Source organism: Fusarium fujikuroi, chromosome FFUJ_chr10 (genome assembly GCF_900079805.1).
Source record: "Fusarium fujikuroi IMI 58289 draft genome, chromosome FFUJ_chr10".
NCBI lineage: Eukaryota > Fungi > Ascomycota > Sordariomycetes > Hypocreales > Nectriaceae > Fusarium > Fusarium fujikuroi.
Genome location: NC_036631.1, coordinates 907,039 through 933,499, shown reverse-complemented (window position 1 = coordinate 933,499; position 26,461 = coordinate 907,039). Strand labels below are relative to the sequence as shown.

Genomic DNA, 26,461 nt, shown 5'->3' with positions numbered 1-26,461 from the left:
CTTGTGGCTGAGAGCTTAAACCAGCAGAGAGAACTTAGTGATTCCCTGAATGTAAGGATTGAAGATAAGTGATTATCCCTCTTGGTACCGTAGTATCTGCATTGGGTATATGCATAGAACTTTCAATCGGAGTTTTCTTTTGTCCAGACTGATGCAGCCCTTGTTCTCGAGCCTCACACTAAAAAGCCACCAAGCATATCGGGTCAGCATTATCGCCGTCTGTCGATCCTGTCCAGTAGAAAGGATGAGCTCGACCAATTTGGCGGATCGTAGGTTCTTCAACACCAACCCGATGAATATTTTCTTTCCGCAAAGATTTTCTTGCCAGTCATTCTCGGGCGCGATCAAACGCACCGTCAATAATTCATTTCCCTTAACCGCAAATCGGGTACCCAGAACATCAATTACGCGATGCAGGCCCATCTCGACAGCAGTAGGCCAGGTTATCAACCTCCCCGACGGTAGGAGTCTCGGCTATCACGAATTTGGCGATTCTACAGGAACTCCAGTACTTTAATTCCATGGAACACCAGATTCGGGAGTCACACTCTCTGGATTTGAACACCCTCTCGCGAAACAGCTGGGCGTCCGCTGGATTGCCCCAGATCGTCCAGGTATCGGGAATTCCACATTTTATTCGCACCGAAGAGTCTTGGACTATCCAGCCGATCTGAGAGCTTTGATTCATCATCTCAGACTTCCCTACTATCGCATCATTGGAACGAGTGGAGTTACTGGCTACACTCTTGCATGCGCACAAGCATTGCCTAGAGAGGAGTTATTGGCGGTTGGTATCTGTGCTGGCGTCGGGCCTTGTGAAGCGGGTCAGGCCGGTCAAAGTGAACTAATCCAGAAACTCATAATGGTTTGGAAAGACCAGAACGAAGAGTTCGTAAAGTACATGGAAAGCATCTTTCTCGCTGCGGCACATAATCGCGACCCAGCCAAAATGGAAGCAGTCTGGAGAGAACAGATCAAGGGTTTTGGAGAGGAATATCGAGAAGTTCTGGAGAAACCAAGCGCTTTACAGTCCGCTGTCAGGGTTTTCAGACAAGTTTATGCCCAAGGAGGGGCAGGTCATGGCCTCGACATGAAGCTCAACACTGAACCTTGGGGTTTCAAACTGGAGGACATCGAGTACGAGAGTATACGACTATGGTACGGGTTTGCAGACGAGAATACTTCACCAGAAATGGGACGATACATGGCAGAGAGGCTACCAAAGGCGATCTACAAGGAGTATTCCGGGGAGACGCACTACACTATATGGAGGGAAGACCTGTTGACGGAATTTCTCAAAGACCTGATACGCTGAAAGAATGAATCTTTCTGGTAGTGATGTGTGATAGTGATCAGGGTTTTTGGTAGATGCAAGTTTTCAAAAGAAGCGAAATCATGACAAACAAGGCATCAGTTTGTTATGTAAATACCTGTGGCCTGTTTCTAAGGCTTGTAGTGTTCACAAACTAACCATTAATGCCAAGCCAAGCCAAGTTGACTGTAGTTGTGGCCCGTGCCCTTTTCCCGGATTAGGACATGATAAGATAAAGATGGAAATGACGTACTTCGTACCGCAAGACCAACCCATTGCGCTACCCTAGAGATGCATTTTACATTCAGTAACAGAAACAAATCATCGGGAAACGTGTACCGCCTAGTTAATGATAAAGCTTTCTGAGTAGTATCAGATAGCAGATTTGCTGATTAGCTTGGTATGAGTGAGTGGCAGATGCGTTTGGCGAGTTTGGAGCCCGATTCTAAGCACGCCATATCCCATTCTCATTTTCGACGCTGAGCGAGCGAGCAAACTAAAATAGCTCACCTAAATCAACGCTTTGGAAACGCGACGCGAGCGCGATAAGAGATCGCCTACGTGTCATTTGCACTTCCCAATTTCTCCCCGCATTGTTATCAATGTACGGAGTACACGCTCCAGCATTCACCTCTTGCACTGTGCCATGGGCAAACCAACATCAACGTAGCACAGCATTTCAAAAGATAGCCGTTGCCTGGCGCGTCAGATTGCCCTTCATCTTTCTTGACTGGAGGCAGAAGCGGGCAAGCAGGCGCATGCAATCTCCGTTCGGCACAAGCTGAGTTGTCCTTTTATCCTACCTACACCAAAGCCTCAGACTTGTGCAGTATTCCAAGAGCTTATGCAGTGGCTACCTTGCATTAGCATGCTTAACTCTGGACACGATTATGCAATCTTCACAAACCGACGCAGTGCACAGGCAGTCATCCAATAAGAGCCACGCCCGGTTAGCTCAATCGGTAGAGCGTGAGACTCTTACGAGTACGCGATCTCAAGGTTGCGGGTTCGACCCCCGCATCGGGCTGTTCCTATAAATATTCGATTGCGAGCGTTTGCGAGGCTTTCTTTTTTTGTCTCATTCTTCATCATAATGTGATTTGCTTGCATTTATGTGACTTGTTGAAAACTCATGCATGCTGTCTTTTTGCGTTGTCAACCTCTTGTCCTTATGTTAAAGGACCTGTCCTGCTGTTTACCTACTACTTAGAGAAGGTGCTAGACACTTTACTCAGATGTAACAATGCGCTTCGTTGATTTTTGCATTCAGAGCCAGAAAGCTCCCGTGCAGTCAATGAGGTCGGTTCAGCACAAAATACCTAGTAAACGAAGACAAATAAAAGAACATCATCAGATATCAGTTTGTGCATAAAGTGGCGTTCATGTTGAACATTATAATACTATATAATGCCTAGAAGGGAACTTTTTCTTCCCATCATTATCTGTCAACCTTCTGAGTTCCACATTCAACCCTCCTCCACCAATCGCACTACAACTTCATCATAATGACGACTCTCCATGCTCTCAAGAAAGCCCTCAAAAGGGTTGGCGATGAAGCGCCCCGTAAACCATTGAACGATAAAGAGTACGACGATGGGCTTAGTTTCTTTGCCGAGGCCTCCGGCGAGCAGACGCACCAGGAGAATGTCATAATTCCTCAACTGTCTGAACTGATAACCTCCCTCTCGACGCGAGATGAGATCTCGGTCTTGGAGATTGGCCCAGGCCCGGAAAGTGTTCTAGGGTACCTGCCGATGACTCCGAGGAAGAGGATCACGAAATACGTCGCACTAGAGCCATCTTTTCAATACACCCAAAGTCTCCAAAGATGGCTATCGCTTAAGGAGAACGAGAGACCACTCCCCTCCTTGAACTATTCGTTTGCTCGCCTAGCTCCCTTCATAAAGGGGAGCTGCCCCGGCGAGAAGTACGACGTCATTCTTTTCTGCCATGGCTTGTATGGACTGAAAAATAAAAAGGAGATCATCAGGCATACTATAGAGATGCTGCCCGAAGATCCGCTTGACGGTATGGTCATTATCTTTCACCGCGCTGGCTCTCTCATTTTCGACAACCTGGTCTGTCACCGTTCGCTGTCATTTCCCAATCGCGCTGTAGATCAAAGACGATGATGAAGCCATCGACAGTTTCAGTCGCTTCATCGTCGGATACCGTTTGACAACCGGAGTATTATATGAGACCCGCCAGGCTCAGTGGCGGACGATCTGCCGTGAACTGGCGGGCCATGACGACGATTACCCAGGCCATCTCATATTCAGCTCACCTGAAATCATGATAGCAATGACTCGACATGCCAACAAGCTACCTGACTTGACTGCCTGCTTACCATCAGTACCCAGGCCGTACAAAGTAAAAAAATCGACAGGCGCTATACAACAGACCTGCTGCTATCGTCAGACCATTAGACATCAGCCAGGTTCAGTCGTGTGTTCGATGGGCACTGACCAACAGAACTAGCTTGGCGATCCTGGGTGGTGGCCACAGTGATCATTGCCTTTGGCCTGGTGTAGTTTCCGTTGATATGAGTGCATTCGACAAAGTCCACGTCGCCAATCCACCCCAAGATGTAGACACGGAATGTTGGGTTGTCGCCGAAGCTGGGTGTAAGACGGGGGACATCATCCGTGAGACTATGGCTGTGGGTGTGACAGTGCCTTTGGGCTCTCGACCGAGTGTTGGTGCAGGCCTTTGGCTCCAAGGCGGCATTGGACATCTGGGCAGACACTGCGGCCTCGCCTGCGACGCTATCGTCGGTGCTGTCATGGTTGATGTTATCAGCGGTCAAGTTCTCTGCACCGGTTACGTCCCTGAACAACATCGACCTCCGAATGCCGTTCGTCACGAACAGGACGAGGGACTATTGTGGGCCTTGAAGGGAGCCGGAACGAATTTCGGTATTGTCACCAGCGTTACTTTCAAGTCTTACACAGCTCAGGTATTCTCAGTGCGTAATTATGGTCAGCCAAACGGCCATGACGCTGAGAAGACACTGGCAACTAAAAGTCGCGAGGTATCCAGCCTATATCCCCACGATATCTCTTCAGACTTTTACCTGTACTGCGAAGGTGGAGAGATCCGCTGTGGAATGACCACTTTCTTATGTTCCTTGGAGGGTGCGTCACAGGAAATTTCTACGGGACCGCCTCGGAAGACAACTGATGCTATTGAGCTCTTCGACAAGGAGATGTATGTATCCAAGATGCATGCCGGACACGGGGGCGGCAAGACTTCCGCCTTCAAACGGTGTGTTTTTCTAAAGGACATAGCCAACCCAGATACCATAAAAGTCTTGATAAGTGCCACGAGGGATGGTCCTACGCCCTACTGTTATTTAGACCTTGTGCATGGCGGTAAAGCCGTGAGACATGTTGCACCTGAAGAGACTGCTTTTGGTTGCAGAGACTGGGATTTTGCTTGCGTCGTTACTGGTATTTGGCCCAGAGAATATGATGGAACACACACTGCTGACGCTGTTGTTCGATGGGTCTACCGGGTTGTGAACGAGCTCCTGCCGATGAGCAAAGGTGTCTACGGTGCAGATCTTGGCCCTGATCCTCGAGATAGTATCTTGGCCACCAAAGCTTTCGGCCCCAATCGCCGAAGGCTGGTTAAACTCAAGAAAGCATTTGACCCTAAGAACATCCTCGCGTACACTTGCCCTCTGACGCTTATCGGCCTGCCACAGAAGCTCGTCATTCTTGTCACCGGTGAGCACGGTGCTGGGAAGGACTATTGTGCTGGTATCTGGTCTGCCGTCTTCAAGGCACATGGATATAGTAGTCGGGTGGTCAGCATCAGCGAGGTTACCAAGAGAAAATACGTAGCAGCAAAAGGTTTTGATCTTGTCCGTCTTCTCAATGATCGACCCTACAAAGAACAACACCGGAAGTCTCCTAATGATTTCTACAAGAGCCAACTGGAGGCAGGTCATTTTGCGGCAGAGAATCATTTTCTCGAAGTACTGGAAGAAGATGATTCGGATGTGCTGTTCATCACTGGTATGACGGAAACGGCTCCGTGTGCAGCGCTATCGCACCTTGTTCAGGATGCCAGGCTGATCGACGTCTGGGTTCAGGCGAGCAAGGGCACGCGAAGCTTGCGAAGACGGGGAGACGAAAACACGTGTAAAACACCAGACAGCGAAGAATACATGTCTGCAGACGACATCTACTTACCAAACTTCACCTTTGAGAACGAAGCGAATGGAGAGGAAGCGGTGATGTGGTTTGCCAACCAACGTCTTATTCCTTTCATGAGCAAAGAGCTTCAGAACCTGGCTGGCATGGTGCCAACAGTACCGAACTTTCCACGCCAAGGCATCGACTTTCGATACGTGCTGAATATAGCCCAACAGAAGGGAGGACACGCGCTGTGCACTTCGCTCCTGAAGAGTCATTTCGCAGGTAACTGGGACAAGGTGGATGCTGTAGTCACTAGCGAAGCCAGTGGGTATATCTTTGCCTCGCCTCTGGCACTGGAAACAGGAGTACCTCTGGTTCTAATCACAACAGGCAACAAATTCCCCTCACCTACGGTATCTGTTCAGAGACGTTCGTCGCACATCTCGACTCGCATAGTCGGCGCGACGGATAAGGGTATTTTTGAGATGAACGCCAACATAATTCACAAAGGCAATAAAGTGGTTGTTGTTGACGATGTTCTCGCAACTGGAGGAACGCTCGTGGCGGTGCTCGAGTTACTGGTCAAGGTTGGCGTACGACCAGAGGATATTAGCGTCATGGTTGTGGCGGAGCTTCCTTTTCATCGTGGGCGACAGAGGCTATTGGAGAGTGCGTTTGGAAGAGTGGCTGTTCAGAGCCTCTTGGTATTTGATGAGCAGTAGGAGTGAAAGTCCGAGTTATCTAAATTGACGGCTAGATGAGTGGACGGATCTTAGGACTAGTGCATTTCCAACGCCGGAGATAGCACTGAATAGATATCAATTCACTTTAGACTGAAGTACGTCCGTTCTTTCACAGCCAAGCAACAGATTTGGAACAAATTCAGTCCGATCAGTCGCAGCGATTCATGGCACTCCTTTTGTCAAGACCAGAGAGATAGAATAAGATCATGTCCAGGGAACTGAAATGCCGTAGCTTGACTGAGAAAACCCAGCATCTTTGCAACAGTGAATAAAGAGAGGCGAGGCGGAACTATTGAGTTGTAAGCTTAGAGGTAATCTTGGGACATGGATGTCGGCATCTGCGGAAATCGGAGCGTGCCGTTTTCGTGTAAGTCTTTGAGGACCTGATACAGTTGCACGACTATAGCCACAGAACATTTTCCAGAAGCCCGTGAATGAGGGTAGGATACCATAGAGACGTGCAACGCAATTGAGAAAGTGGTCACCTCGGTGGCCGGAGAATCCTCAACCGTTGGAGAGCCTCGACTTTCAACGCATTCGGACGGCTTCCGTAGCTCAGTTGGTTAGAGCGTCGTACTAATACTTCATTCCGAGTATCCGGTAATGCGAAGGTCTCAGGTTCAAGCCCTGGCGGGAGCAATCCCATCGCCTTCCGAATGATCTTTTTGCCATTTCTGTAACTATCGTGATATGCTTTTGTCGGCGGATCAGGAGTGGCGTTGGTGTTGAGGCTACGGCGGCTGTTTTCGTTCGTCCCTGCCAGCACTTCAGGCGCCGAGAAAATAGATATCTATGATAAGATAAAGAAGTGGGCCTTGATGGCTATAATGTGATTGGCCGTAAAGCAATTCTCAGTGAGGAAAGCATCAAAGAATGGTTAGAGTTTAGACCAGTTTAGACCAGTTTAGACTACATTTTTAATAACTTTAGAATGAGAATTGATGACTGTATGGTGAAAATCACACCAGAAAATTGTTCCCCATTGGGAAGTGATCATTAATTTAGTGTTTAACTACACAGAGAACGTAAGCAACAGTCTACAGCTCGAACACTTCCTCCTGTACAAAGAAAAGTCCTTCTCTATCAGAAACACCACATGCGGCCTCTCTACCTTGCTCAATGAGTTGCCTTGGCCCGCATAAGTTCACGGCTGCATCCATGCCAAGATGGTTAGACTTGAGCTGCCTGAACCACTGCTTTAGATCTGGTCGCCCCGAATGGATAGACCAAGGCTGTGGAGAGCTCATGACCTGCATTTCATGAGACGGGTGGCTCATCTCAACCTCACGATGCCTTCCACCAGTTACAAATATTGCTATTTCAAGAGTTGTTGTCGAATTTGGCTTTGCACATGCATTGGCAAGGTCAGCCAGTTCATCTGCGAACCACTGGATATGCTGAGCATCTCTGACGACCCAAAGAAGATGAACGTGAGACGCGAAACGACTGCCTACATCGATACCCGTTTGTCTGATGATATGAGACGCAATGCTGATACCTGGCGTAATTCCAATGCCTCCGGCGACAAGAACAGTCACTGGCAGCAAGCCCCAGGACACTGACCCAACACCATATGGGCCATCAAGACGCATCTTGAGCGGGTGAGACATCATGCTGTTCGAGTCCAACGAATCGCATCCGTGCGAATTCACATCACCGTTGCAGTCAGCGTACTGTACAGCCTTGGTGAAGCCCCCAAGACCTCGTACGGCGATTGTCGCAGTCTTCTCAGGATCATTCGGCGCACTGGCGACAGTGAATGGATGCCAGTTCACAAAGGACACCCTTGGGATTTGGAGCCAGACAACCTGTCCGGGAGTACGAGTCCTCAGACCCTTGACCTTGAACTTTGTAACGTTTCCATCGAATGCCTCGACACTCTGCACTTGGATGGTGCGAAAGTTGTATGCAAATCGGATCACTCGATCAATTCCCCAGAGCAAAAGCCCCGGAAGCATGAATTCCGGTCCATGCGAGGCATGGATCAAAGCCCCAACGACGAAAACAAAGAACAGAGCGTGCGTGTAGTAGAAGACTTCGAAGAAGCGGCGTCGCACAATCGGTAGGGCCGTAAGAAAGAGTAAGGCTAGAGAAATCCAGGCCGTTAAGCCTAATTGGATCCGATGATTTCCAAAGCTGGTGGTGACCTGTTTTGTCTCGATGTAATGCTGAATATTGAACGATACATGGGCTGTGGCGTGAGCAACTGTTGCAAGGCCGATCCAGCGATGGTACTGAAGGAGGAATGGACTGGGAATACGAAGAAGGGATGCGAATAGATTGTTACGGGATGCCATCAGCAGTGAGAGACCAGCATTGGCAATTGCTAGCCAGCCGTACAGGGTATAATCGGCCGTGAACTCGTTGGATTGTACGCTGAAGATCAAGTTGAGTGTGAGAAAAGCAGTGAAGCGAGCAGCATCGGCGACGTGCCAGTCTAAGTACGGGAGAGGAAGCTGGAAGCTGTGTAGTTTGTGAAGCCAGACAGTAATACTCCAGTGCAAGACATTTCGATCTTGAAGTCGATCTGGGTGCATTAGCGAAGCTTAAGCATGGATAAACGGAGCTATTACACTTGTTGTATCTTTGGAAGGTGTAGATACTGAAAGGGATGAGTGATTCCAGGAATATTAAGCCAATAACGCCGCCAAAATAAACTCTTGCAGCGGTATAGCGATCGATAATCACGGGATCAGTCATTTTCGGATGGTAAGGAGGATCAAAAGTGTAAGTCGATGTGAGTGATCGGTGGTTCAATACTGCACATGAAAATGGAGAACACAAACACTAAATACTTGACGGACAAGCCTATATTGTCAAAAGCATGGCAGTGCAAGGGTGCTATTACAGATGATGATTGATCAAACTTACCATTCGGACCTTGTGGCTGACTAGATTCCCAAGAAATAAATGCTAGGCCTGGGGCTGAGGAGATTCATACTTTGGCACGGTAAATCAGAAACATTGTTGATTGATCAAATGTTCTGGTGCTATCCCTGACGTGGCGTCGAGGCTATGCTTCGAGGTGCGGGCGCTGGCTGCGTTGACCATCATCGCTAATCAGAATTTCCTCTTTGGGCAATGCGGATGGAAACAAGCTTAATTTTACGGTAAAATTAGGCAAAGACCTGCTGTGAAACATTTAGCCTCAAACGCTGAGGCGGATAATTGTTTCTGGGGCTTATTTGTTCTATCATCTGAATTGCCTCTTATAGAATCGAGGTGAAGCTGTACGGCAGTATAAGAACATTGGGCCAGTACAATGAAACCAGCTTCATCAGCAATCAACTCGCATTACAATCTCTTTCCGTCTACTGCGACATTTCTGCAAAGTCAACATTTACCTCAAACCTCAATTTCATTACCTCTCTTTTTCACAATGGCTTTCAAGCTCGCCGCTCTTCTCTTTGCCTCCGCTGCCATGGCCGCCAAGATGGGTGACTCTGGCGCCCTGTCCTCACTGGACGCTGGACTCGGCGGTACAGTTGAGGTCGTCAGCGATACTGAACTCAAGATCACCGACTACGAACTCAAAGACGCATCCGCACCTGCTCTCTACTGGTGGGGATCCAAGACTGAAGACCTCTCATCCGGCTTCCGCATCAACAAAGAGCGCATCGGCGATACCTCATCGAAGATGGACATCATGGTTAAGCTTGATGCTGGCCATACTGCAAAAGACTTCTCTTACGTTGGTCTATGGTGCGAGAAGTTTGACGCCAACTTTGGCCAGGCAAAATTGACATCTGATGGCGGCTCTATGAATTCGACCGACGAGATGGATACGAAGAAAGACGACATGAAGAAGGATGAGATGAACAGCGCATCGGGTTGTCCCACTGGTCAACCTGCCATGGTTGTGGCTATCTTGAGTCTGCTTGCCTTCTCTGTTTACTTTGCTTGATTACTTGTTGGACGTTGAGAGTTGGTGATGGGAGCAGGTACATAACAAATAGCATGTAATTATTTCACTTCAGTATCAATGCTCACTATCTCCAAATGTGCAAATGGCGCTCTGATAGCTCAAGATTTACGCGAATACCCGTTCTCGATATTAATTATGATGTTTGTGCTCGCCAGGAGCAGCGCTAGACCTAGCGGGCCAGGGTGTTACAGGTACCTGGTGCGCTGTAGATCAGGGTCACCAGCGGGTAGCCAGCCATTAGTCTCAACAGAAGCGCCCCTCCGGCTGCATGCCGCTAATGGATGTTTTGAAGTCAATTTCTGTTTCAATCAGAAGGCAGCTGTTGGTTGCAAATTTATCATGATCCCCTGAATATTTCCCAAATACGATTTTTCGTTCCGACCTTTGATCCTTCAAGCCATGAAGCTCACCTGCACCGTTGAGCAGCTTACTCAATTAGGCAATCCTGATTTGAAACTCTCGAAACAAGCAAGCAGAACAAGCCTCACTGTAGTGTCAGCGCTAAGATCTTTAGCCCTGCGGGAGCCAAGTCAACAGCTTTACTGCATTCAGTAATTCTGATTATCTGGCGGACAAAGCTTCAATTGAACATTGGCGAAAATGAATTCTTATTCGGTTTGACCCCAGACTGTGATCGGCATTCGGCAACTTCATTTTGATTATCTCAAAGAGCTGATGGAAAGGGCGTCGCTCCGCCTCTGGACAGGGCTATGTAAGCTTTGATGCATTTCTTCGAGGAAAAATGATGAGTGCATCAATGTTGGGGTCCAAGACAATGGTGTATATAAGCGATTGACCTTGGCATCTGTTTGTTCAATCCATCAAACAACACTCTCGTGCTTCAACACAATTCGATTAATCCATATTCTTTCCAACATCTACCTCCAATACGAACAACACGGACGCTGCCCACCAAACAGCGACATACGACATGACTTCCAACATGACAAGCTTCCAACCAACACCCAATATGCCAGCCTTCGACGCGGCGTCACATACAGAAAACATGGACGGTCGACACACACCTGACGATGAACACGAGCCTTGCATCAGGGCCAATGCAGGATCTGGAGGACATAACCTGTCACCGACTGATCCTGATAGCCCAATGAGTTGGTCAATTCTCAAAAAGGTCTACGTGTCGGCTTGTGCATTCTTCTTTGTCTTTGTCATGTAAGTTACCCACGCCATAAAACGACAAAAAGATACTGACTTAAGTAGCATGTACGGAACAACCACTTACACAGCAGCCATCGGCGCCATCCCAGAGGCATTTGGTGTCTCACAGCGCGTGGCTGTTGTTGGTTTCACAATGCCATTCTTTGGCGTTTTTTTCGCACCCATCTACACTCCGCATCTCTCTGAGAGATACGGCCGACGACCGATTTACTTCACCAGCTTCCCGCTTTTCTGCCTCTGTGTGATCGTGGTTGGTCTTGCAACCAACATTTCGACACTGTTGGCTTTCCGATTCCTCGCTGGACTTTTTGGTGGCCCTTGCGTTGTCTTGATTGAAGGCACTTTCGCTGATGTCTGGTCTGCCAATAAGACCGTGACATATTATTCCTTCTTGACTCTTGCCTCTTATCTTGGAGCTGCTGCCGGTATGTTCTGAGCTTTCTCTTGGATCTAGAAAGAGAACTGACAGTTGTGACTGCAGGCCCTATCATCGGCGGCTTTGTCTTCGCAGCCAAAGGGCCCGCCTGGCTCTCGTGGGTTACTCTCATCTTCGCCACCGCGGCCCTTGCATTTGGCTCCTTCATGCCTGAAACATACGGTCGAGAGATTCTACGAACCCGCATTCGCTATAACAAGAGCGGTATCAGGCTTCCATGTGCTCAAAGCGGAGTGACACTTTCTGAGATGACCCGTATCACCATTCTTACACCAGTCAAAATGCTCTTTGCAGAACCCCTCGTCATCTTGATCTCTCTCTACCTTGGCCTCAATTTTGCAGTTGTATTCCAGTGGTTCATTTCTGTACCAGCTGCATTGGGCGCCACTTATGGATTCGGAGTCAGGCAGTCTGGTCTGGCATTCGTCTCCGCTATCGTTGGAGTGATACTAGCACTTCTTACCTCCTCCTTGATCGAGGCTCTACTCTCTAGTCGAGCTAAGCGAAGCATGGAAGATATCGAGAAGCGCCTTGTTCCAGCCATGTTCGGAGCGTTCTTGGTGGCTGGTTCTCTGTTCTGGGTTGCCTTCACCGCGACTCCGAGCATACATTACCTCGCTCCAATTTCTGGTACTGCAGTATATGTCTGGGGGAATGCTATGGTCCTCATCTCGTTCATTTCTTATCTGTTCGATGCATATCCACCAGCTGGAACTCTATCTGCACTCACCACAGCGGCATGCTTTCGATTGGCCTGCGCAGGCATTGTACCAGTTTTCATCCTCGACATGCTTACCAACCTGGGCGGAGCCTGGACCTTCAGCCTCTTTGGCATTATCTCTGGCGTCATGACATCATTTCCTTTTGCTCTTTATTGGTTTGGAGCCCATTGGCGTAGCAAGAGTAGATACGGTACTCGCTGGACCGCTATTCCCGAGGTGCACACGATGTAATAGATACAACTGATTTTCGGGCTTGAGATTGGCATTTGGTTCCGTGTAGGGTGGTTATGATATCGTGTTTCTGTTATGTCAAGCGCTGGACTTGGAGATAGACTTAAATCTTAGAAGGGAGTTTTGCCATTGGACGTTTAAGTTCCGCGATCTGTAAATGCACGGTGATACTCTCTATTCGCCAATTGACCCTAGAATCTCGGCATTACCTACCACGTCCCATTGGATGCGAATCATAAGAAGAAAACCTTTTTACCCTATCACTGGCTATGCGAGGATTCATCTAATCTGAAGGATTTGAAATGTCACCTTCCTTGAATGACAGGCCTTCTCGCTTAGACTGCCGAGATAACCGTGGTGGGCACTTTCAATGGCACCATAGCGTTTGAAGCTATACGCTTCTGAGGGTAGAGCAATCCTTCGCCCCCCGAGCAACCTCTTCAGCACTTAACCGAAAGCTTAACTGAATGAAGCATACAGGTGAGCCTATTTGAAATGCCGCGTTGGGCAATGGCGAGGTATCATGACAGCTCCTGCAGGAACACATGCATCGGCTTTAGCAGACTCCGCCATTTCAGATAGTCTCAATGTGACATTATTCGGCCCATTTTACTTGTAAGTCGCACCAGACATCAGAAGATGTCAACAAGAAGCAATTGGCCATAAATAGGCGATGTACAAGACCAGTATGTAGCTTTGTATCGACATTTCAAACCTGCGTTCCAACTTGCTCTCCTCGTGTTCATAATGAAGGGACTAGCCAGGTTGTTGGCCATCTCTAGCACTCTCGCTAGAGCTGCTAATGCCAAAGCAGTATTTGCTCATTACATGGTCAGTTCTTCTTACACTCATCTTCTTGTTGTACCGCATTACTAAGGATTATGCCTTGTATTAGGTCGGAACTGTAACCCAGGAGCACGCGCATAAAGACATCGACAATGCCAAGTCTATGGGCCTAGACGGCTTCGCCTTGAACATTGGTGACGCTACTCGCGACTATGTCTCCCAAGCTCTCAGCTACCTTTTCCCATATGCCGAGTCTGTCGGTTTCAAGCTGTACATCTCCATGGATGTCTACGCCTCTGGTGATGCCTGCTACCATGGTGGGAAGTCGGTATGTGAAACGAACTTTCTGCATCACCTTCGAGATTAACTAACAGCCCACAGTGCCATGGCCCATCTGACTACCAGTGGGTTTGGGACTCGTATAAAGGAAGTTCAGCGTACTATCAGATCAAAGGCCGTCCTCTCATCAGCACATTCTCTTCTGGGGGTTTCCACAACGATACATGGATCAACTGGAAGAAAGGACTCGCAAATGACATGTTCTTCATGCCCGACTTTGACGAAACTGACGGATACTATGATTCAGTTGATGCGTGGTGGTCATACTGGGGCCCCATTGTCGACGGCATCTTCAGTTGGGAGTCTGCCTGGCCAGAACGCAAAGGCTTTGGCGGTAAGTATGCAGGAGACGTATCGATCGATGTTCCTGTTCTTGCTGGTGCTCACAAACACGACAAGCTGTACATGATGGGTCTTAGTCCACTACAGTACAAGAATGCTTATGGAGCGCATGTTTATCGACAAGGAGACCTGAACCTACCGAAGCGTATGGTCAACATCCTTAACATGGATCCCCAGCCCGACTATGTTCAATTTCAGACATGGAATGATGGCCCCGAAGCTCATTACATCGGAAACCTCTGGGCTGAGCAGAATAATGACACCCAACCGTACTTCTATGCCAACCAGGAGACTTGGGATCATACAGGCTGGCAACCTCTTGTCTCGTCTTTCGTCAACGCTTACAAGACTGGTCAGTCAGCCTCCCAGATGACACCAATGAACGGGGATGTTCTGGTCGGTGCTGCGTGGTATCGAACTGAGCTTTCGGATGTGAAATGTCCGTATGAGGGCAACGATGCCTACTACAACAAACCCGACGGATGGGATGATGATGTCAACTATCTCTACTACGCTATCATCCTCAATCCCTCGTACGGACCCGGGTACAAGGTAACTGTTTCTGGAACCACCGAGCACACAGCCCCTCTGGTATGAACTACGGTTATGGCGCTGGAGAGGTTCAAACCGGCGCTCAACGGATCACAGTCAAGGACCCCAGTGGCAATGTCATTTATTCAGCGACCGGTGGAATGTGTGTTAGCGATGGCTGTCCCAACTACATTTACAATGGAAACTACCAGGTTCTGCCGTTCAAGAAGGGTAACGCCGATCCCGTTTGCACTCAATGGCCTGGTATGGATCACAGCGCTTGCGACTACGGCACTTGTCATGCCAGTGGTGACGGCGGTAACAACGCAGCGGGCAATGACTTCACTCATGTTACTTGTACTAACCCTGGAGTTACTGATGCATCCAAAGATGCAAAGTTTCGTTGGGACTCTGTGTATGTAGACCAGGCATGGAATTGGGGTGTTGATCAGTGGAATGCTAATCCGTTCCCTGGCGGCTTAAACTTTACAGAGCAGGTTTGTAGTGTCCATCACGATCCAATCAGGATAAATGACTAACACAGTTTGATAGTTCAGCAACCTCTTCCACGGTCCAGAGGGTATTGACTGCGGTACCATCGAGAACGACAACCCCTGCGGCTCTAATGTCGTGCAATGTAACGACGTCACGTACCCGGGAGCCTACTTTGCCATTAACTCCATGGAGTCTATCTACCGCGTATGTACCCTTTGTTAATCTTTCAAGTGTTAGAACCTGACCTGATGACTCTACAGGTTCACTTCAACTTTTGGGACGCACTCGATAGGGCTCAGAACGACATCAATGCTCAAGTTGGAGAGCTCTCCAGCACCTTCGCGCCCATCAAGTCAAGCGATTTCTCAGTCAAGCTCCTTCTTGACATTATTGGTCTGGGCTTTTCCCTCGCGGTGTCGCCGATGTGGAATTCAGGCTAGTACTGGTCGATTACATGAGTGGCATTATGCTCGGCTAACCAGATGTAGTTCTGAAAGGTATGCCTTACTTCAAGGCCAATCCCAACACATTGGCTACTGTCAAGGATTGGGTGAACCCGATGGTAACAAACAGTATTACTATTGCGAAAGACACCCTGAAAGAGTAAGTGACTTCATGTGCTCACAGCGCTTCGAGGACACATTGACTAAAGCCTTATAGTGACAGCGCCCTAAGTGCCGAGAACTCCATCTCAACTAGGCTCAACGGTATGTAGTTCATGTGCGTCTCCTCCTCATGCTTCACTAACAAATCACTCTTCGACAGCCATTGTTACAGTTTGGCAAGCTGAGATCGTCTCTATGAACGAGCAGCTTTTCAACGGTTCCAAGGAAAATACTGATCTACTCTTCACCGCTATTACTGACGGCCAGATGCTCGAAACGAAGCATCAAGATCTTGGTGTCGATGCGATTCAAGCACTTGTCTCAAAGGCGCTCTTCGCGGAACTGGTCCCTCTCGCTTGGCAGCTGTCATCTTCCGAGCTTGGCCCAGTGTACGTTGTCACTCTAAAGTATTATGTCCATTTACTAACCAGGCTTCCAGTGTCATCGACTCCGAGCAAGGCTGCGGAGACAAGCCTAATGTGAAGCATATGAGCTCCAAGAACTACGTTTCATCTGGTGTCTGTGTTGGTTCTACGATGTACTACTTGATCGGATGTACAGGCGAAGCTCGAACCTGCGACGAGTCCCATGGAAGCTTCAATCCTGGATGTACCGACAATTTCTTCAGTAGTCTGCCAGGACTCGCTGATCTGACCGGATCAGAAACAGCGTTTGGTGGTTTGACCAAGGAAGATATTGTCAACGGGTAAGTGGAACCCATATCCCAAGCCTTTAGGTTTATGTTGAAACAATCGCTGATGCTTGGTAACAGAGCCGTGAACAGCTTTGTTGGTAATGGGAATGCCAATGGCTGGTCAATGCTTGATCCTTCCAACACAGTTGACGGTATGGATCTAGTCTCCGAGTACAACGTCACAGCCCCAGGAGTTGTTATGTTGCCAGTCTGCACCGCATCCGAGGCCTTTTCGAATTGGTTCTCCTTCACTAATGGAAAATCCAAGTCGGCCAACTACCCATGCAGTTGATCTAGGCAAAGGTATGGTGATAGCTGGGGGTTATAGATTATCTTTCTTCATTTCACTCCTCGAGGACTCCGTTTTGAGGCCTTATCTTTATAAAAACTTTTACTTAACATTTGGCTGTCTAGCTGCATTTTTTCTTAGGCATCTCAAGGCTAGAACATTGAATACATTATTTTGCTGTGTATCATAATCCTTAGAAGCTGTAACTCAAGTTTTATCAGAAACGACTACATATTGATGATAACAATCAAAAATATCTGCATGACGCATGATTGTCAGGTTGAAACGCTATATAGCTCATGAAAAGGGAACTTGTCCAATATTCTTCTTGAGCATGTACTGGAAGACATCCATAAAACAGTATGTATCGAGGTGGCGTCTCTAGCAATAGAGTCTGAGGTGAAAACAAGAAATCGTGAAAGGGAACGAAAGCCTTAACGGCTATGCTACTGTGAAAAATGTCATGAAGTGCATAGACCCAATGTCCTCGACACAATCTATGCACCCCACCTCTATAATCAAGGTAGCTTCAGAGGTATTCCCAAAATGTTGTCACACCCCTAGTGCCTGGTGGATCAAAGAAGCGAGGAATGGAATCCTCTGCGCTGAACACATACTCCCGTTCTTCGCTTTTGGTATCCTCGATACCCGCCTCTCTTCGGTATTGGCAAAGTTGCAAAAGGCGTAGTCGCTGTCTCTCCTTCTCTTCACGAATGGCTTCCGTTCCAAACGCAGTGCTTCTTTGATTGTCAAGCTCCTCGATTGTAGGGAAGTGGTTAAGACCCATCTTGAAAACTCGAGTATCATCGAGAAAAGCCCACGCTCGTTGTCTAAATATTTGACGTTGTCTACCCGATAAGGGTGTATAAGTACGAGATAATCTCCGCATTAAGAAAGATCTTGGCCAGTCATCTTGATGGATAGGATAGTTCGTCTGGAGTCCGATGAGGAGAGGCACCCGATAATTGCGAGTTAATAAATGCAGCGACCTCGTCCAATAGGAAAATATGGTATAAAACCAACTCCGCATATCTTCGGGCTGTGTCTTGTTTGCAAAGAGTACTCGATTTCTGAGTAGATCGAAACCTAGGTCTGGTAAGTTATAAGCATATCCCATCATTGCAGGCAAACATTGTGGTGGCAGGCTCATATCTTCCCAGGCCCCAAATGGGCTGGAATAAAGATTGTCTGGGTATAACAGGCGTATCGGGCTTGCGGGCTTGTCTGGTAAAGCACTGGAAGCATGTCTGGTTGAGCAATGTGTAGAAACTGTATAAAGAGTCCCATATACAGCCTCGACATACTCAATAACGCAATGAATTGCTTCATGCTCGCAGGTAGTGAGTTAGTGAATTGCTTTCTTAGCAATAGCGCTATATTCGTTGTCTTCCATCAATGGTGCAGCTTTAGATCCTTGAACCTTGCAGCACATCTCGTATTTAAGAAATGCCCATAGGATAAAATGTCGTTCTGATGACGTGAGCTCATCTAAGGTGACATGTCTTGGACTAAAGCTGTGTTCCTTGTAGTAAAGACCTCTATTTGGGTTGGCAATCTGAGGATGACAGAGATAGGCTTGAGGTGGGTTTGAGGAAGTGGCTTTGCTGATGTAGTCCTCAACAAACATACTTATAGAGGAGAAGAGCCTATAAAGCTTGGCAATGGTACCCTGATGCTTTTCCTCAAAAGGATTGGGTAATGCCTTTGAGTTCCACTCCCTAATGATGTATTTCATGACGTGATTGTCTGGTCGATTGTCGGCCGGACCCAAATACAGCAGGCCCAAGGCGTCTTGTAGAAGGTCTTCGTGCCGATCACCGGTGAGTAGGTTGACAACATAATGCCGTCTTATAGTTGCCTTTGATACCCTGTACTGAGAAAACATTGCTGGAGATGCTTGCATAAGTCGAAAAATTGTAGTTGTGGACGAGAACTGAGAGAAGATTCGGATCCTGAGCTCAGGAGGGAGTTTAGAAAAGCAGTCCATTTTTCGGTGTTTCTTCAGGTATACAAGGAGAGGTCTTCTGGTAGTGGTGATCTTGACAAGGTAAGCAACAGACTCTTGACGAAAGAGAATTAGAGGTCTTCTTATAGAGCCTGGAATTATGCGTTACGGGGTTAAATTGGCCTTAAGCTTTTGTACGAATCTTTGATTTTACCACGGAACCTTGATAATTTGAACCACAGGAAAGGTTAGGCTCGTCTAAGTGAACTCTTAATCATAACCAGGGATTGGTGCTTATCTTATGGCAAAAGTCTATTTGCTTTCTTGTTGGCTTTCAACGAATGCAAACAGCAACAAGACAAGGTCCGACCTGAAGTAACGTGGGATTCATGAAGTAACATTCGTTCATATTACCTTACCGGAATGTGAACCATATTTCTACGAGCCACGTACGCTATTAGACTCCGTGTGATAATGTAAATTGGCCTAGATATTCAACCCCATAGCCTCATGAGGCCGCCAAATTCAACCTTTGAGGATAGATCTTCGCCATGTTGACTCATTTGAGAAAGAAGAGTAGGCCTCTCAATCTGAAGAAAGTGAGAATCTAATACAACTACCTATCTTATTGTATATAGAAACGTTCGCCTAACTTTGAAGCCCCCTGTGCTTGAGAGCGGCACCGATTTCGGATCTTAACCGTCCTGCGAACACGATATCTCTCAGCAGCATTGACCATCTTAATCCTTTCGCTTCTCGATCTTAGGTAGTCCAAGCCAGATTATGAAAAGCACAGCCAGAATGGCGAGAATAATTGGCTGAAGAACCTGTACTCCCTTGGCTTGCGCAATCGCACCAACAGCAAAGGGCAGTACAGCCGCGCCGCTTCCACCAAACGCAGCAGCAAAACCAATTGCGCTGACGTGGAGATGTCTCGGAAGAAGCATTGTAAGTGCGACAATCACACAGGGGAACATGGGTCCCAAGAAGAAGCCTTGCAAGGAAACTGCCACGGCTGAGACGTGGAACTGGGGGACGAGCCAAAAGATGAGCTGCAGCCCCATGGTGATAGGAATGAAGATCATGAGTGACAGTTTGACACCGATCTTGGGAATCACCATGCCCAAAACCAGACGTCCTATGGTGATGCCGAGCCAGAAACCGACGGCTGTCATTCCAGCATCGAAGGGATTGGCATTACGAACACGCAGCATGAATTGCACGACCCAGCCGCCGAGAGCGACTTCGGTACCAACGTAGCCGAGTAGGAAGAACGCGCAGAGCCATACGACGCGAGCATGTGGCTTGACGAAGAGAGCAGCGCGTGTTCCCTCGTTGCGAGTGCTCTCGGTGTGAACAGTCTCGCGATACTTCTGAGCTGTCTTGGGCCAGAAGGAGTATGCGAGAGTTGCGGTCTCTAGAACAGCCATACCCAGCTAAAATAATAATCAGTAATCTTGTATAAGGAGATTGATGTCAAGAACTTACAAGCACATAGTAAAAGTCATACCAGCCGAGGTTCGCCTGGGTGATCATGCTAGTCGCGATAAGAGGGCTAACAGTACCTCCAAGTCCATAGCTCGCATGCATAAAACCCAGCAACTCGTTAGACCTCGCCAAATTGCCAATGTACGAGTTCCAAGCAGCAAGTCCAATGCCATTGCCGAGACCTGCAAGGACATATGCCAAGACGAGAACAGGATAAGGCGGATGCTGCGATAAGATAAGATATGTCAAGGCGTGGGATCCTCCGCACATGAAAGCGATCCATCGCTGACCGATGTTTATGTGAAGGTAGTTATTGACCGCTGCTGAGACGATGAATCCGACAAAGGGCGAAAGGAAGATGAGTGATACAACGAGGTAGGAGAGCTCGTAGTAGGTCTCAAGATAAGGGATCAGAGCTCCGTATGCAGCATCGTTGGCGCCTGAGACGAAAAGACTCCAGTAGACAGCGCCGACTCTAAAGGCATTGCCAATGGGTTCGTTCCACTTCTCTACAACGAGAGTGGCCCTCGGAGGTGCGGCTTCATCACCTGAACCGGTGAATTCATCATCCTCATGCGCATGGTCGTTATGCGATCCCAGCCGACGCCCCGTCGTGGATAAAACCGGGTTTGGCTGCTTCGGCGTTGCACCGGCGTCGTGAGTGAGACTGAGAGTCTCGAGCTCAAGAGACTGGGTAGGATAAGACCTTGACGTAGCCATCGTGAGTTGAACTGAATCGAATTGGCACCTCAGCTTTTGGAGGTTGTGCAATTGAAAGGTTCAATTAAAGGGCCAAGAATTTGCTTAGAGGGCTAAAAAATCTTTCTTGACTCATCGGCGAGGAATGGCGGGGGATTGCGCTAACTCGCTGGGTGCTTATCGGAGCCAAGATGTGGCGAGCTCGGGATCTACAGCACTGAGGGGAGACTTCTAGTGACAAAGTGCTCTAGTGCTCTATTTAATCGGCAATGCTATGCGACAGCATTCTATGTATATGTAAACTCCGTAATAACTCCATTAATACCCCAAAATATAGATACAGCCTTCATCACATAGTCCTGTTTGCTACTGGGTAAGGAAATTCCAGTGGGAACTTGGGTGCCTCAACCACTGAATGTCCACCATCAAACACGGCGGGGATCTCATGTCCTGGGCTCATCACATTGAGCAACCAAATGACTAATAAAATGCAAAGAACCCTGATTTTAGGTATTGGGAGACCAGAGAAGCCTGGCATCTTCTGTAGCCAAGCCCAGAAAGAAAGTCTGCCGAGTTTCTCATCTTCGGCGCCTTGATGCATAATCATCTTGACGATGTATCCTGTTGAACCAGCGACCGCGTGACTGATCCATAGGAATATTGGCAGGATGATTATCAAAGTCCTCCATCGGTCTCCCATGAGCGATCCATCGCCAAACAAGCCATCGACAATGAGAACACCATCGGTATCGGCCGCAAGGAGGATATGGAACTGGAGAATGTAGGTCTCTAAAGAACAACGACCGAGCCAAGCCATGGCTCTGGAGTGGTAATTGCGAATAGGTCCCGAGACATTCCGCATGGCGATAAAACCCAGTATCGGTACAAGAGACACATACGGATGCCATTTCGTGTATGCTGCCACGCGGAGATCTGGAGTCGCATAGAAGTAATGTATGGTGGCGAAGAAGCCTACCAGAGCAAGCGTTACACGAAGCCCTAGATGAATAGGTATCTTCAAGTGGCGGTTAGCAACGGCTGTCAGCATACCAAGGTAGACGACGAGCATATCGAGTGTAACGCGGCGATACCATTGCTTGTAACTCCACTGGGTCTTGAAGACAGTGTTGAGAATCTCAAAGACCCAACGCGTCGGAGACGTCCCCATGAATAACATGGATGCAATGAGACTGGACATGCAGATCTTGGCCAGCATAACCTGCAAATCGCTGTTGTACCTTGATCTAATCGCCATTGTCGCGTAGACGACAAGGAACCAGAACGACATCAGAGGCGGGAAATGGTAGAACATATAGTCGGTATCCATAAAGTACGCCAGACAGCAGCTGAGTATGTTAAGGCGCAATAATGTAGCTGCGACGCGGTTGAATGAGAAGTCGTTCTTGTTCAGGAAGTAAAGCGTATGCCCGTAGCCGGTCTGGAATAGATATGCCGCAACGCAGACACGCATGAGGACGTGAATAGAGCCGCCATGAGCACCGGTCCAGTGATAGATAAGAATGAAGAACTGCATCCATCCTTTCCACTCATCAGTTTGACCACGTGAGAGGAATGGCTGGTCTGGCTCTTGCATGTCTACTGAGAGGTCCTCTGGAACAGCTGACTTGATGCGACGAATCGTAGCCAACATGATTGCGATACAAGGAATGCAAAGCGCGACAAAGTCTTTTATTTGCCAAAGCTTACTCCCCTTTGCCATCATCTGCGTGCGGTCAGCGTAGTAGCACATCAGAAGCGCCAACACGAGACATCCTGCTTGCATGTTGAGGAGCTTGAAGCGAGACTGATCGGCACTCCGGTCGGCGAACATATCCAGGACCTCGCACATGATGCAAGCAGCCAGGTACACAATACCAAATGCCACGACGGAAAGTTGCACAAGTGGCTTGACTCCATAGTCAGTGCAGCACGTCCGTGAATAAGGATACGGCTTCATGCGGTCCAGCTTCGCATTGCATCGCATGTTGAGAAGAATGTTGGCTCGAAGCTCTGCGACGTGAAACTTGACGTGAAAGCCAGTGCGGAGGGGATCGCGCCAGACCTTATCTTGGCCCTCGACAAGGTTGGCAATGGACCAAACGAATGGAATGTTGAACTCATCCTCCTTGTCCAGTAGCCAGTCCTGCATCTCAACGACTTCTTCTGCTCGTCGACCTCTGTCGATAACCATCTTGGTATCATTACCGAGGTATCGCGGCCCAGCGGGCGGTGCGTAGAAGATCTGATTTCCAATACCATCTCGTGGATCCATCGGCGCGCTGAACCAATCTTCGTGTGGCGTATTATCGCCGATGAATTTGTCAACTTTTGACATATGATCCTGAAATGCCGAGAAACGATCATCCCAGGGATCAAGGGCGGTAGAGTTGATACCTCCGTAGTGAGGATGGGTATACCATGCGCCTGCAGCTATGTAGATCATGGCCGGGCCTTTTTGGCGTTCAACTGATGGAGGGCTGGTCTTCTCATCTACGTAAGTTTCGAGGTGGCTAACGAACTGTTCTCTTCCTGGGACACCATGCGATGAGAGATACACGTTTGCAACTCGTTCTATCCTTTGGCCATGATATGTCATGTTGAAGGATGTTGTTTTGCTGAACAACTTGGCTGCCTCGTCCTTTTTGTACTGCTTGTTATCGAGCTATCATTTTGTCAATTCATGGCTTTTCAAGGTCTCTTTGAATGACTTACCAGGCTAGCCATGGCAAGACCAAGATTCTTGGAGGTGGAGTCGCCAACGATCACAATTGGACGACCCTCTGTACATCTGCGGATATCTTGTGAGTCGTAGTGATTGAGGATACAGCCATCAGGCTGCCATTGCTTGAATGGATCCCGATTTCCATGCTCATCACGAATCGGGTCAATCCATCGGCCTGTTTTCTGCACAGCGCGACAGCGGTAAGGATCATCTCTAGGGAAAAGAGATTTGAACGCCACCAAGGCTAAGAAAAAGGTTGCAAAAACGACGGGCAGCAATCTGCTCCATGATTGATTCATCTTGTCGTATGGCTTGCAACAAAATGCCTTTGTTGGTTGCTCATAAGCAGATCCATCAACCACGTTTTAAAGATTGTTGATGGATTCAAGTCGAAGAGGCCGCGTTGCGCCAAGTGAAAAGGGGATTCAAGTGAATTCCTGCCAAAGCCTCCCTTGCTCTAACCCCATTATGGCCTCGTGCGCAGATCGGAGATAATCGCTCATTAAATTAGCCCCCGCCTACAGCGCCACAGACCCTCATTGCTCTAAAATGTTTGGAGATACAGAGTGTTTAATGGTTAACGTCGAGACTTCACTCCTGAAGCTTAGCGGTAATCGTGTTAGCTTGGCGCTAGCTAAAAGTCGCTTCCAGTGAAGGGCTACTCTAAAGAGGCCACCCCTGTCCTGGCGCAACGGAAGGCTCAGGCTTGCATATCGAGGTCTTGAATGTCACTGTTTTCCTCGCTGTTAAGCTTAAAACTTTAATTCTTGGATATAACCAGGCTGGTATGCGATAAAGCTAAAGCTAAGTGGAACTATTACTTGGCACAATGAACCCTAAACTCCCTGCTTCCAGCCAGTTGATGCCCAGCAAATGACCACTTGAACCGCCGGGACTAGAGGTCAAACGGAACAGCATTGCAAGCTTTCTTGGCTTTAGAGAGGTTATCAGCATGACGACTGCAAGTTGATCCCGACTCTCGGCATCTGACTCGAGTTTCTTGGCATTCAGGATGCATGCAAGTCGGGCCTGCAACAGTTGCGTGTTTAGAGTACCTGGCATGGCCTGATTTGCATAGCAGGGCATGCTGATCTTTCTACGTGCCAGACACTGAACAAGACTGTGAAAGCGCGTTCAATAACATGTATGTAGTCGTTAAGGAGGAATGCCTACGTGCAGCTTGAATCCGCACCAAAGTCGGTTCTCTGATGTTGAATTGTTCGCCAGAAGTTAATCTCTTCAGTGACAGACACTCTTGTTCTTGAAAGCCCTGCAATTCAGCTAAATGGCGCAAAGGTGAGACATGCAATTTCAATAACCGCCATTTGATTATGTGTAACATATGCCAGCGTAAGAAACCTTAATTATGACGTCGCTTCAAATCAGGGAGATCAATCAAAGGGTATTGAACTCATGGAAAATTCACAAGGTTCATACAAGCTTTGTTGCTTAATTCTGCAGACTAGACAAAAAACAGCATGGTTGGAGAAGGGAGGCTTTGTAGCGTGATGAGCTTATTTTGAATCGCTAGGGAAGGGGGGCATTTGAGACATCAACGGCTCAAGACACGTAAGCCCTGGTTCACTGTTTACCAGTTTGACAAGCCAATAGAATACCCCCGAAAACGTTAAGAGGCTCGTAGGAGGGTAACAGTCTTCAAGAGAGTCTGCATCCGTTATTTTGCTCATGATTAAGGTTGAGATGTCTCAGAAGGGAATTCCTTGCTAGACATAAATGGCGTCAAGACATGGTATTTGTAACATGGCTCTCCAAGAACCCATCGACTCAGAACTCGGAGTTGAATGGCTAAATATATATTTGCCGTTCAGAAACTTTATCACCATGTACTTTACGCGGCATGGAAACTAATCCGGGTCAGAAACACTCGTCAAATCACGGTAGTAGCAGCCTAGCAGGCCTCTTCCATGGTCACCAGCACCTTCAAGGAATGATCCACGAGTCCGTTAATGGGTAAATTGATCGGAGAGTTTCAAATTAGAACTACGTTACTAGATAATTTCACTACCAATCTCAACGGCGAAAAGACTAACAACAACCATGGATTGTTTGCTGTACGGCCCTTCTGTAGTGCTTCAGTGGCTGCACTGGTTCACTCATCTCAGTGGTGACAGAGAAATCAATCTCGCAGCTGGAAAGGTTTGGTCTGCAGAGTCCCGTACCAACTTCAACCAGCACCAACTGACAAGAAAACTCAAGTCCTACTGCCTATTTCAAAACATCTGGGCCTGGTCATCAGTCGATGGCCAAGTCATGTTCTGTTTTTCGTAGATCTGGGACCTGGCACCTGGAAACCGGCGCATCAGTGGGTCACTAGTTAACCCCTGTAGGTCGTTGAGTCGTCGGGTCGTTTATGAATTCTTCAGAGTACTACTACCTTGCTTAATCAAGTTATTGTATTATCATACAGAATAGCTAATGCTGCTAACCACTGATTCCAAAAACCGACTATTATTTATTCTCAGCTTTCAAATGTAACTTGAGCCTGCTCTGCTCCCATTGTTTCGCTCGATTACTTTCGCCAATAAAAACACACAAACGTTGCTTCCACCTTCGTGTGTGGATTACTAGTCGTTTTTTCGATTACGGTGATGCGATGAACAGGAAAACAAGCTGTTAATTGACATTCTGTTTCCTGCCTTAGCTATGAATGTCATGGCTCTAGCCTGTTTCATCGTCCCTTTATGAATGGCAGCTCTCATCCTCCTCTTTGGATGCTGGAAAACTTGCGCTACCCTAGACAGAGTGACTTAACATGGCCGTTTCTTGAATAGCAGGGGACAAACAATTATGACACGAGACCGTAATCTCCGAGGGT

At 48.0% G+C, this 26,461-nt stretch overlaps 10 protein-coding genes, besides 2 other annotated features; 5 read left to right on the top strand and 5 right to left on the bottom strand.

Annotated features, from left to right (window-relative positions):
* Window positions 1-862: 862 nt before the first annotated feature.
* FFUJ_10550 (uncharacterized protein) lies at window positions 863-1,315 on the top strand (the record flags this gene model as incomplete). The annotated part of the gene is made up of 1 exon (XM_023569347.1): window positions 863-1,315. One exon carries the CDS (start codon window positions 863-865, stop codon window positions 1,313-1,315), a length of 453 nt encoding a protein of 150 aa, XP_023436573.1.
* A 941-nt stretch (window positions 1,316-2,256) lies between these two features.
* Window positions 2,257-2,339, top strand: a tRNA (tRNA-Lys).
* A 478-nt stretch (window positions 2,340-2,817) lies between these two features.
* On the top strand, window positions 2,818-6,176 carry FFUJ_10549 (related to adenine phosphoribosyltransferase; the record flags this gene model as incomplete). XM_023569346.1 has 4 exons in its annotated part: window positions 2,818-3,390; window positions 3,431-3,675; window positions 3,731-5,080; window positions 5,132-6,176. 4 exons carry the CDS (start codon window positions 2,818-2,820, stop codon window positions 6,174-6,176), a joined length of 3,213 nt encoding a protein of 1,070 aa, XP_023436572.1.
* A 565-nt stretch (window positions 6,177-6,741) lies between these two features.
* Window positions 6,742-6,836, top strand: a tRNA (tRNA-Ile).
* Window positions 6,837-7,234: 398 nt separating this feature from the next.
* Window positions 7,235-8,897, bottom strand: FFUJ_10548 (related to ferric-chelate reductase; the record flags this gene model as incomplete). XM_023569345.1 has 2 exons in its annotated part: window positions 7,235-8,724; window positions 8,771-8,897. 2 exons carry the CDS (start codon window positions 8,895-8,897, stop codon window positions 7,235-7,237), a joined length of 1,617 nt encoding a protein of 538 aa, XP_023436571.1.
* A 679-nt stretch (window positions 8,898-9,576) lies between these two features.
* FFUJ_10547 (uncharacterized protein) lies at window positions 9,577-10,101 on the top strand (the record flags this gene model as incomplete). The annotated part of the gene is made up of 1 exon (XM_023569344.1): window positions 9,577-10,101. The coding sequence occupies one exon, from the start codon at window positions 9,577-9,579 to the stop codon at window positions 10,099-10,101; it is 525 nt and encodes a 174-aa protein (XP_023436570.1).
* Window positions 10,102-11,065: 964 nt separating this feature from the next.
* Window positions 11,066-12,690, top strand: FFUJ_10546 (TPO4-Proposed vacuolar polyamine transporter; the record flags this gene model as incomplete). XM_023569343.1 has 3 exons in its annotated part: window positions 11,066-11,295; window positions 11,344-11,726; window positions 11,783-12,690. 3 exons carry the CDS (start codon window positions 11,066-11,068, stop codon window positions 12,688-12,690), a joined length of 1,521 nt encoding a protein of 506 aa, XP_023436569.1.
* Window positions 12,691-13,437: 747 nt separating this feature from the next.
* Window positions 13,438-16,774, top strand: FFUJ_10545 (uncharacterized protein; the record flags this gene model as incomplete). XM_023569342.1 has 11 exons in its annotated part: window positions 13,438-13,521; window positions 13,586-13,804; window positions 13,858-14,690; window positions 14,741-15,185; window positions 15,241-15,387; window positions 15,444-15,576; window positions 15,672-15,786; window positions 15,844-15,890; window positions 15,949-16,177; window positions 16,228-16,494; window positions 16,561-16,774. The coding sequence occupies 11 exons, from the start codon at window positions 13,438-13,440 to the stop codon at window positions 16,772-16,774; spliced, it is 2,733 nt and encodes a 910-aa protein (XP_023436568.1).
* A 526-nt stretch (window positions 16,775-17,300) lies between these two features.
* FFUJ_10544 (uncharacterized protein) lies at window positions 17,301-17,921 on the bottom strand (the record flags this gene model as incomplete). Its single annotated transcript, XM_023569340.1, has 1 exon — window positions 17,301-17,921. One exon carries the CDS (start codon window positions 17,919-17,921, stop codon window positions 17,301-17,303), a length of 621 nt encoding a protein of 206 aa, XP_023436567.1.
* A 195-nt stretch (window positions 17,922-18,116) lies between these two features.
* FFUJ_10543 (uncharacterized protein) lies at window positions 18,117-18,758 on the bottom strand (the record flags this gene model as incomplete). The annotated part of the gene is made up of 1 exon (XM_023569339.1): window positions 18,117-18,758. One exon carries the CDS (start codon window positions 18,756-18,758, stop codon window positions 18,117-18,119), a length of 642 nt encoding a protein of 213 aa, XP_023436566.1.
* A 698-nt stretch (window positions 18,759-19,456) lies between these two features.
* On the bottom strand, window positions 19,457-20,924 carry FFUJ_10542 (related to tetracycline resistance proteins; the record flags this gene model as incomplete). XM_023569338.1 has 2 exons in its annotated part: window positions 19,457-20,152; window positions 20,205-20,924. The coding sequence occupies 2 exons, from the start codon at window positions 20,922-20,924 to the stop codon at window positions 19,457-19,459; spliced, it is 1,416 nt and encodes a 471-aa protein (XP_023436565.1).
* A 328-nt stretch (window positions 20,925-21,252) lies between these two features.
* Window positions 21,253-23,924, bottom strand: FFUJ_10541 (uncharacterized protein; the record flags this gene model as incomplete). XM_023569337.1 has 2 exons in its annotated part: window positions 21,253-23,565; window positions 23,616-23,924. 2 exons carry the CDS (start codon window positions 23,922-23,924, stop codon window positions 21,253-21,255), a joined length of 2,622 nt encoding a protein of 873 aa, XP_023436564.1.
* Window positions 23,925-26,461: the final 2,537 nt, after the last annotated feature.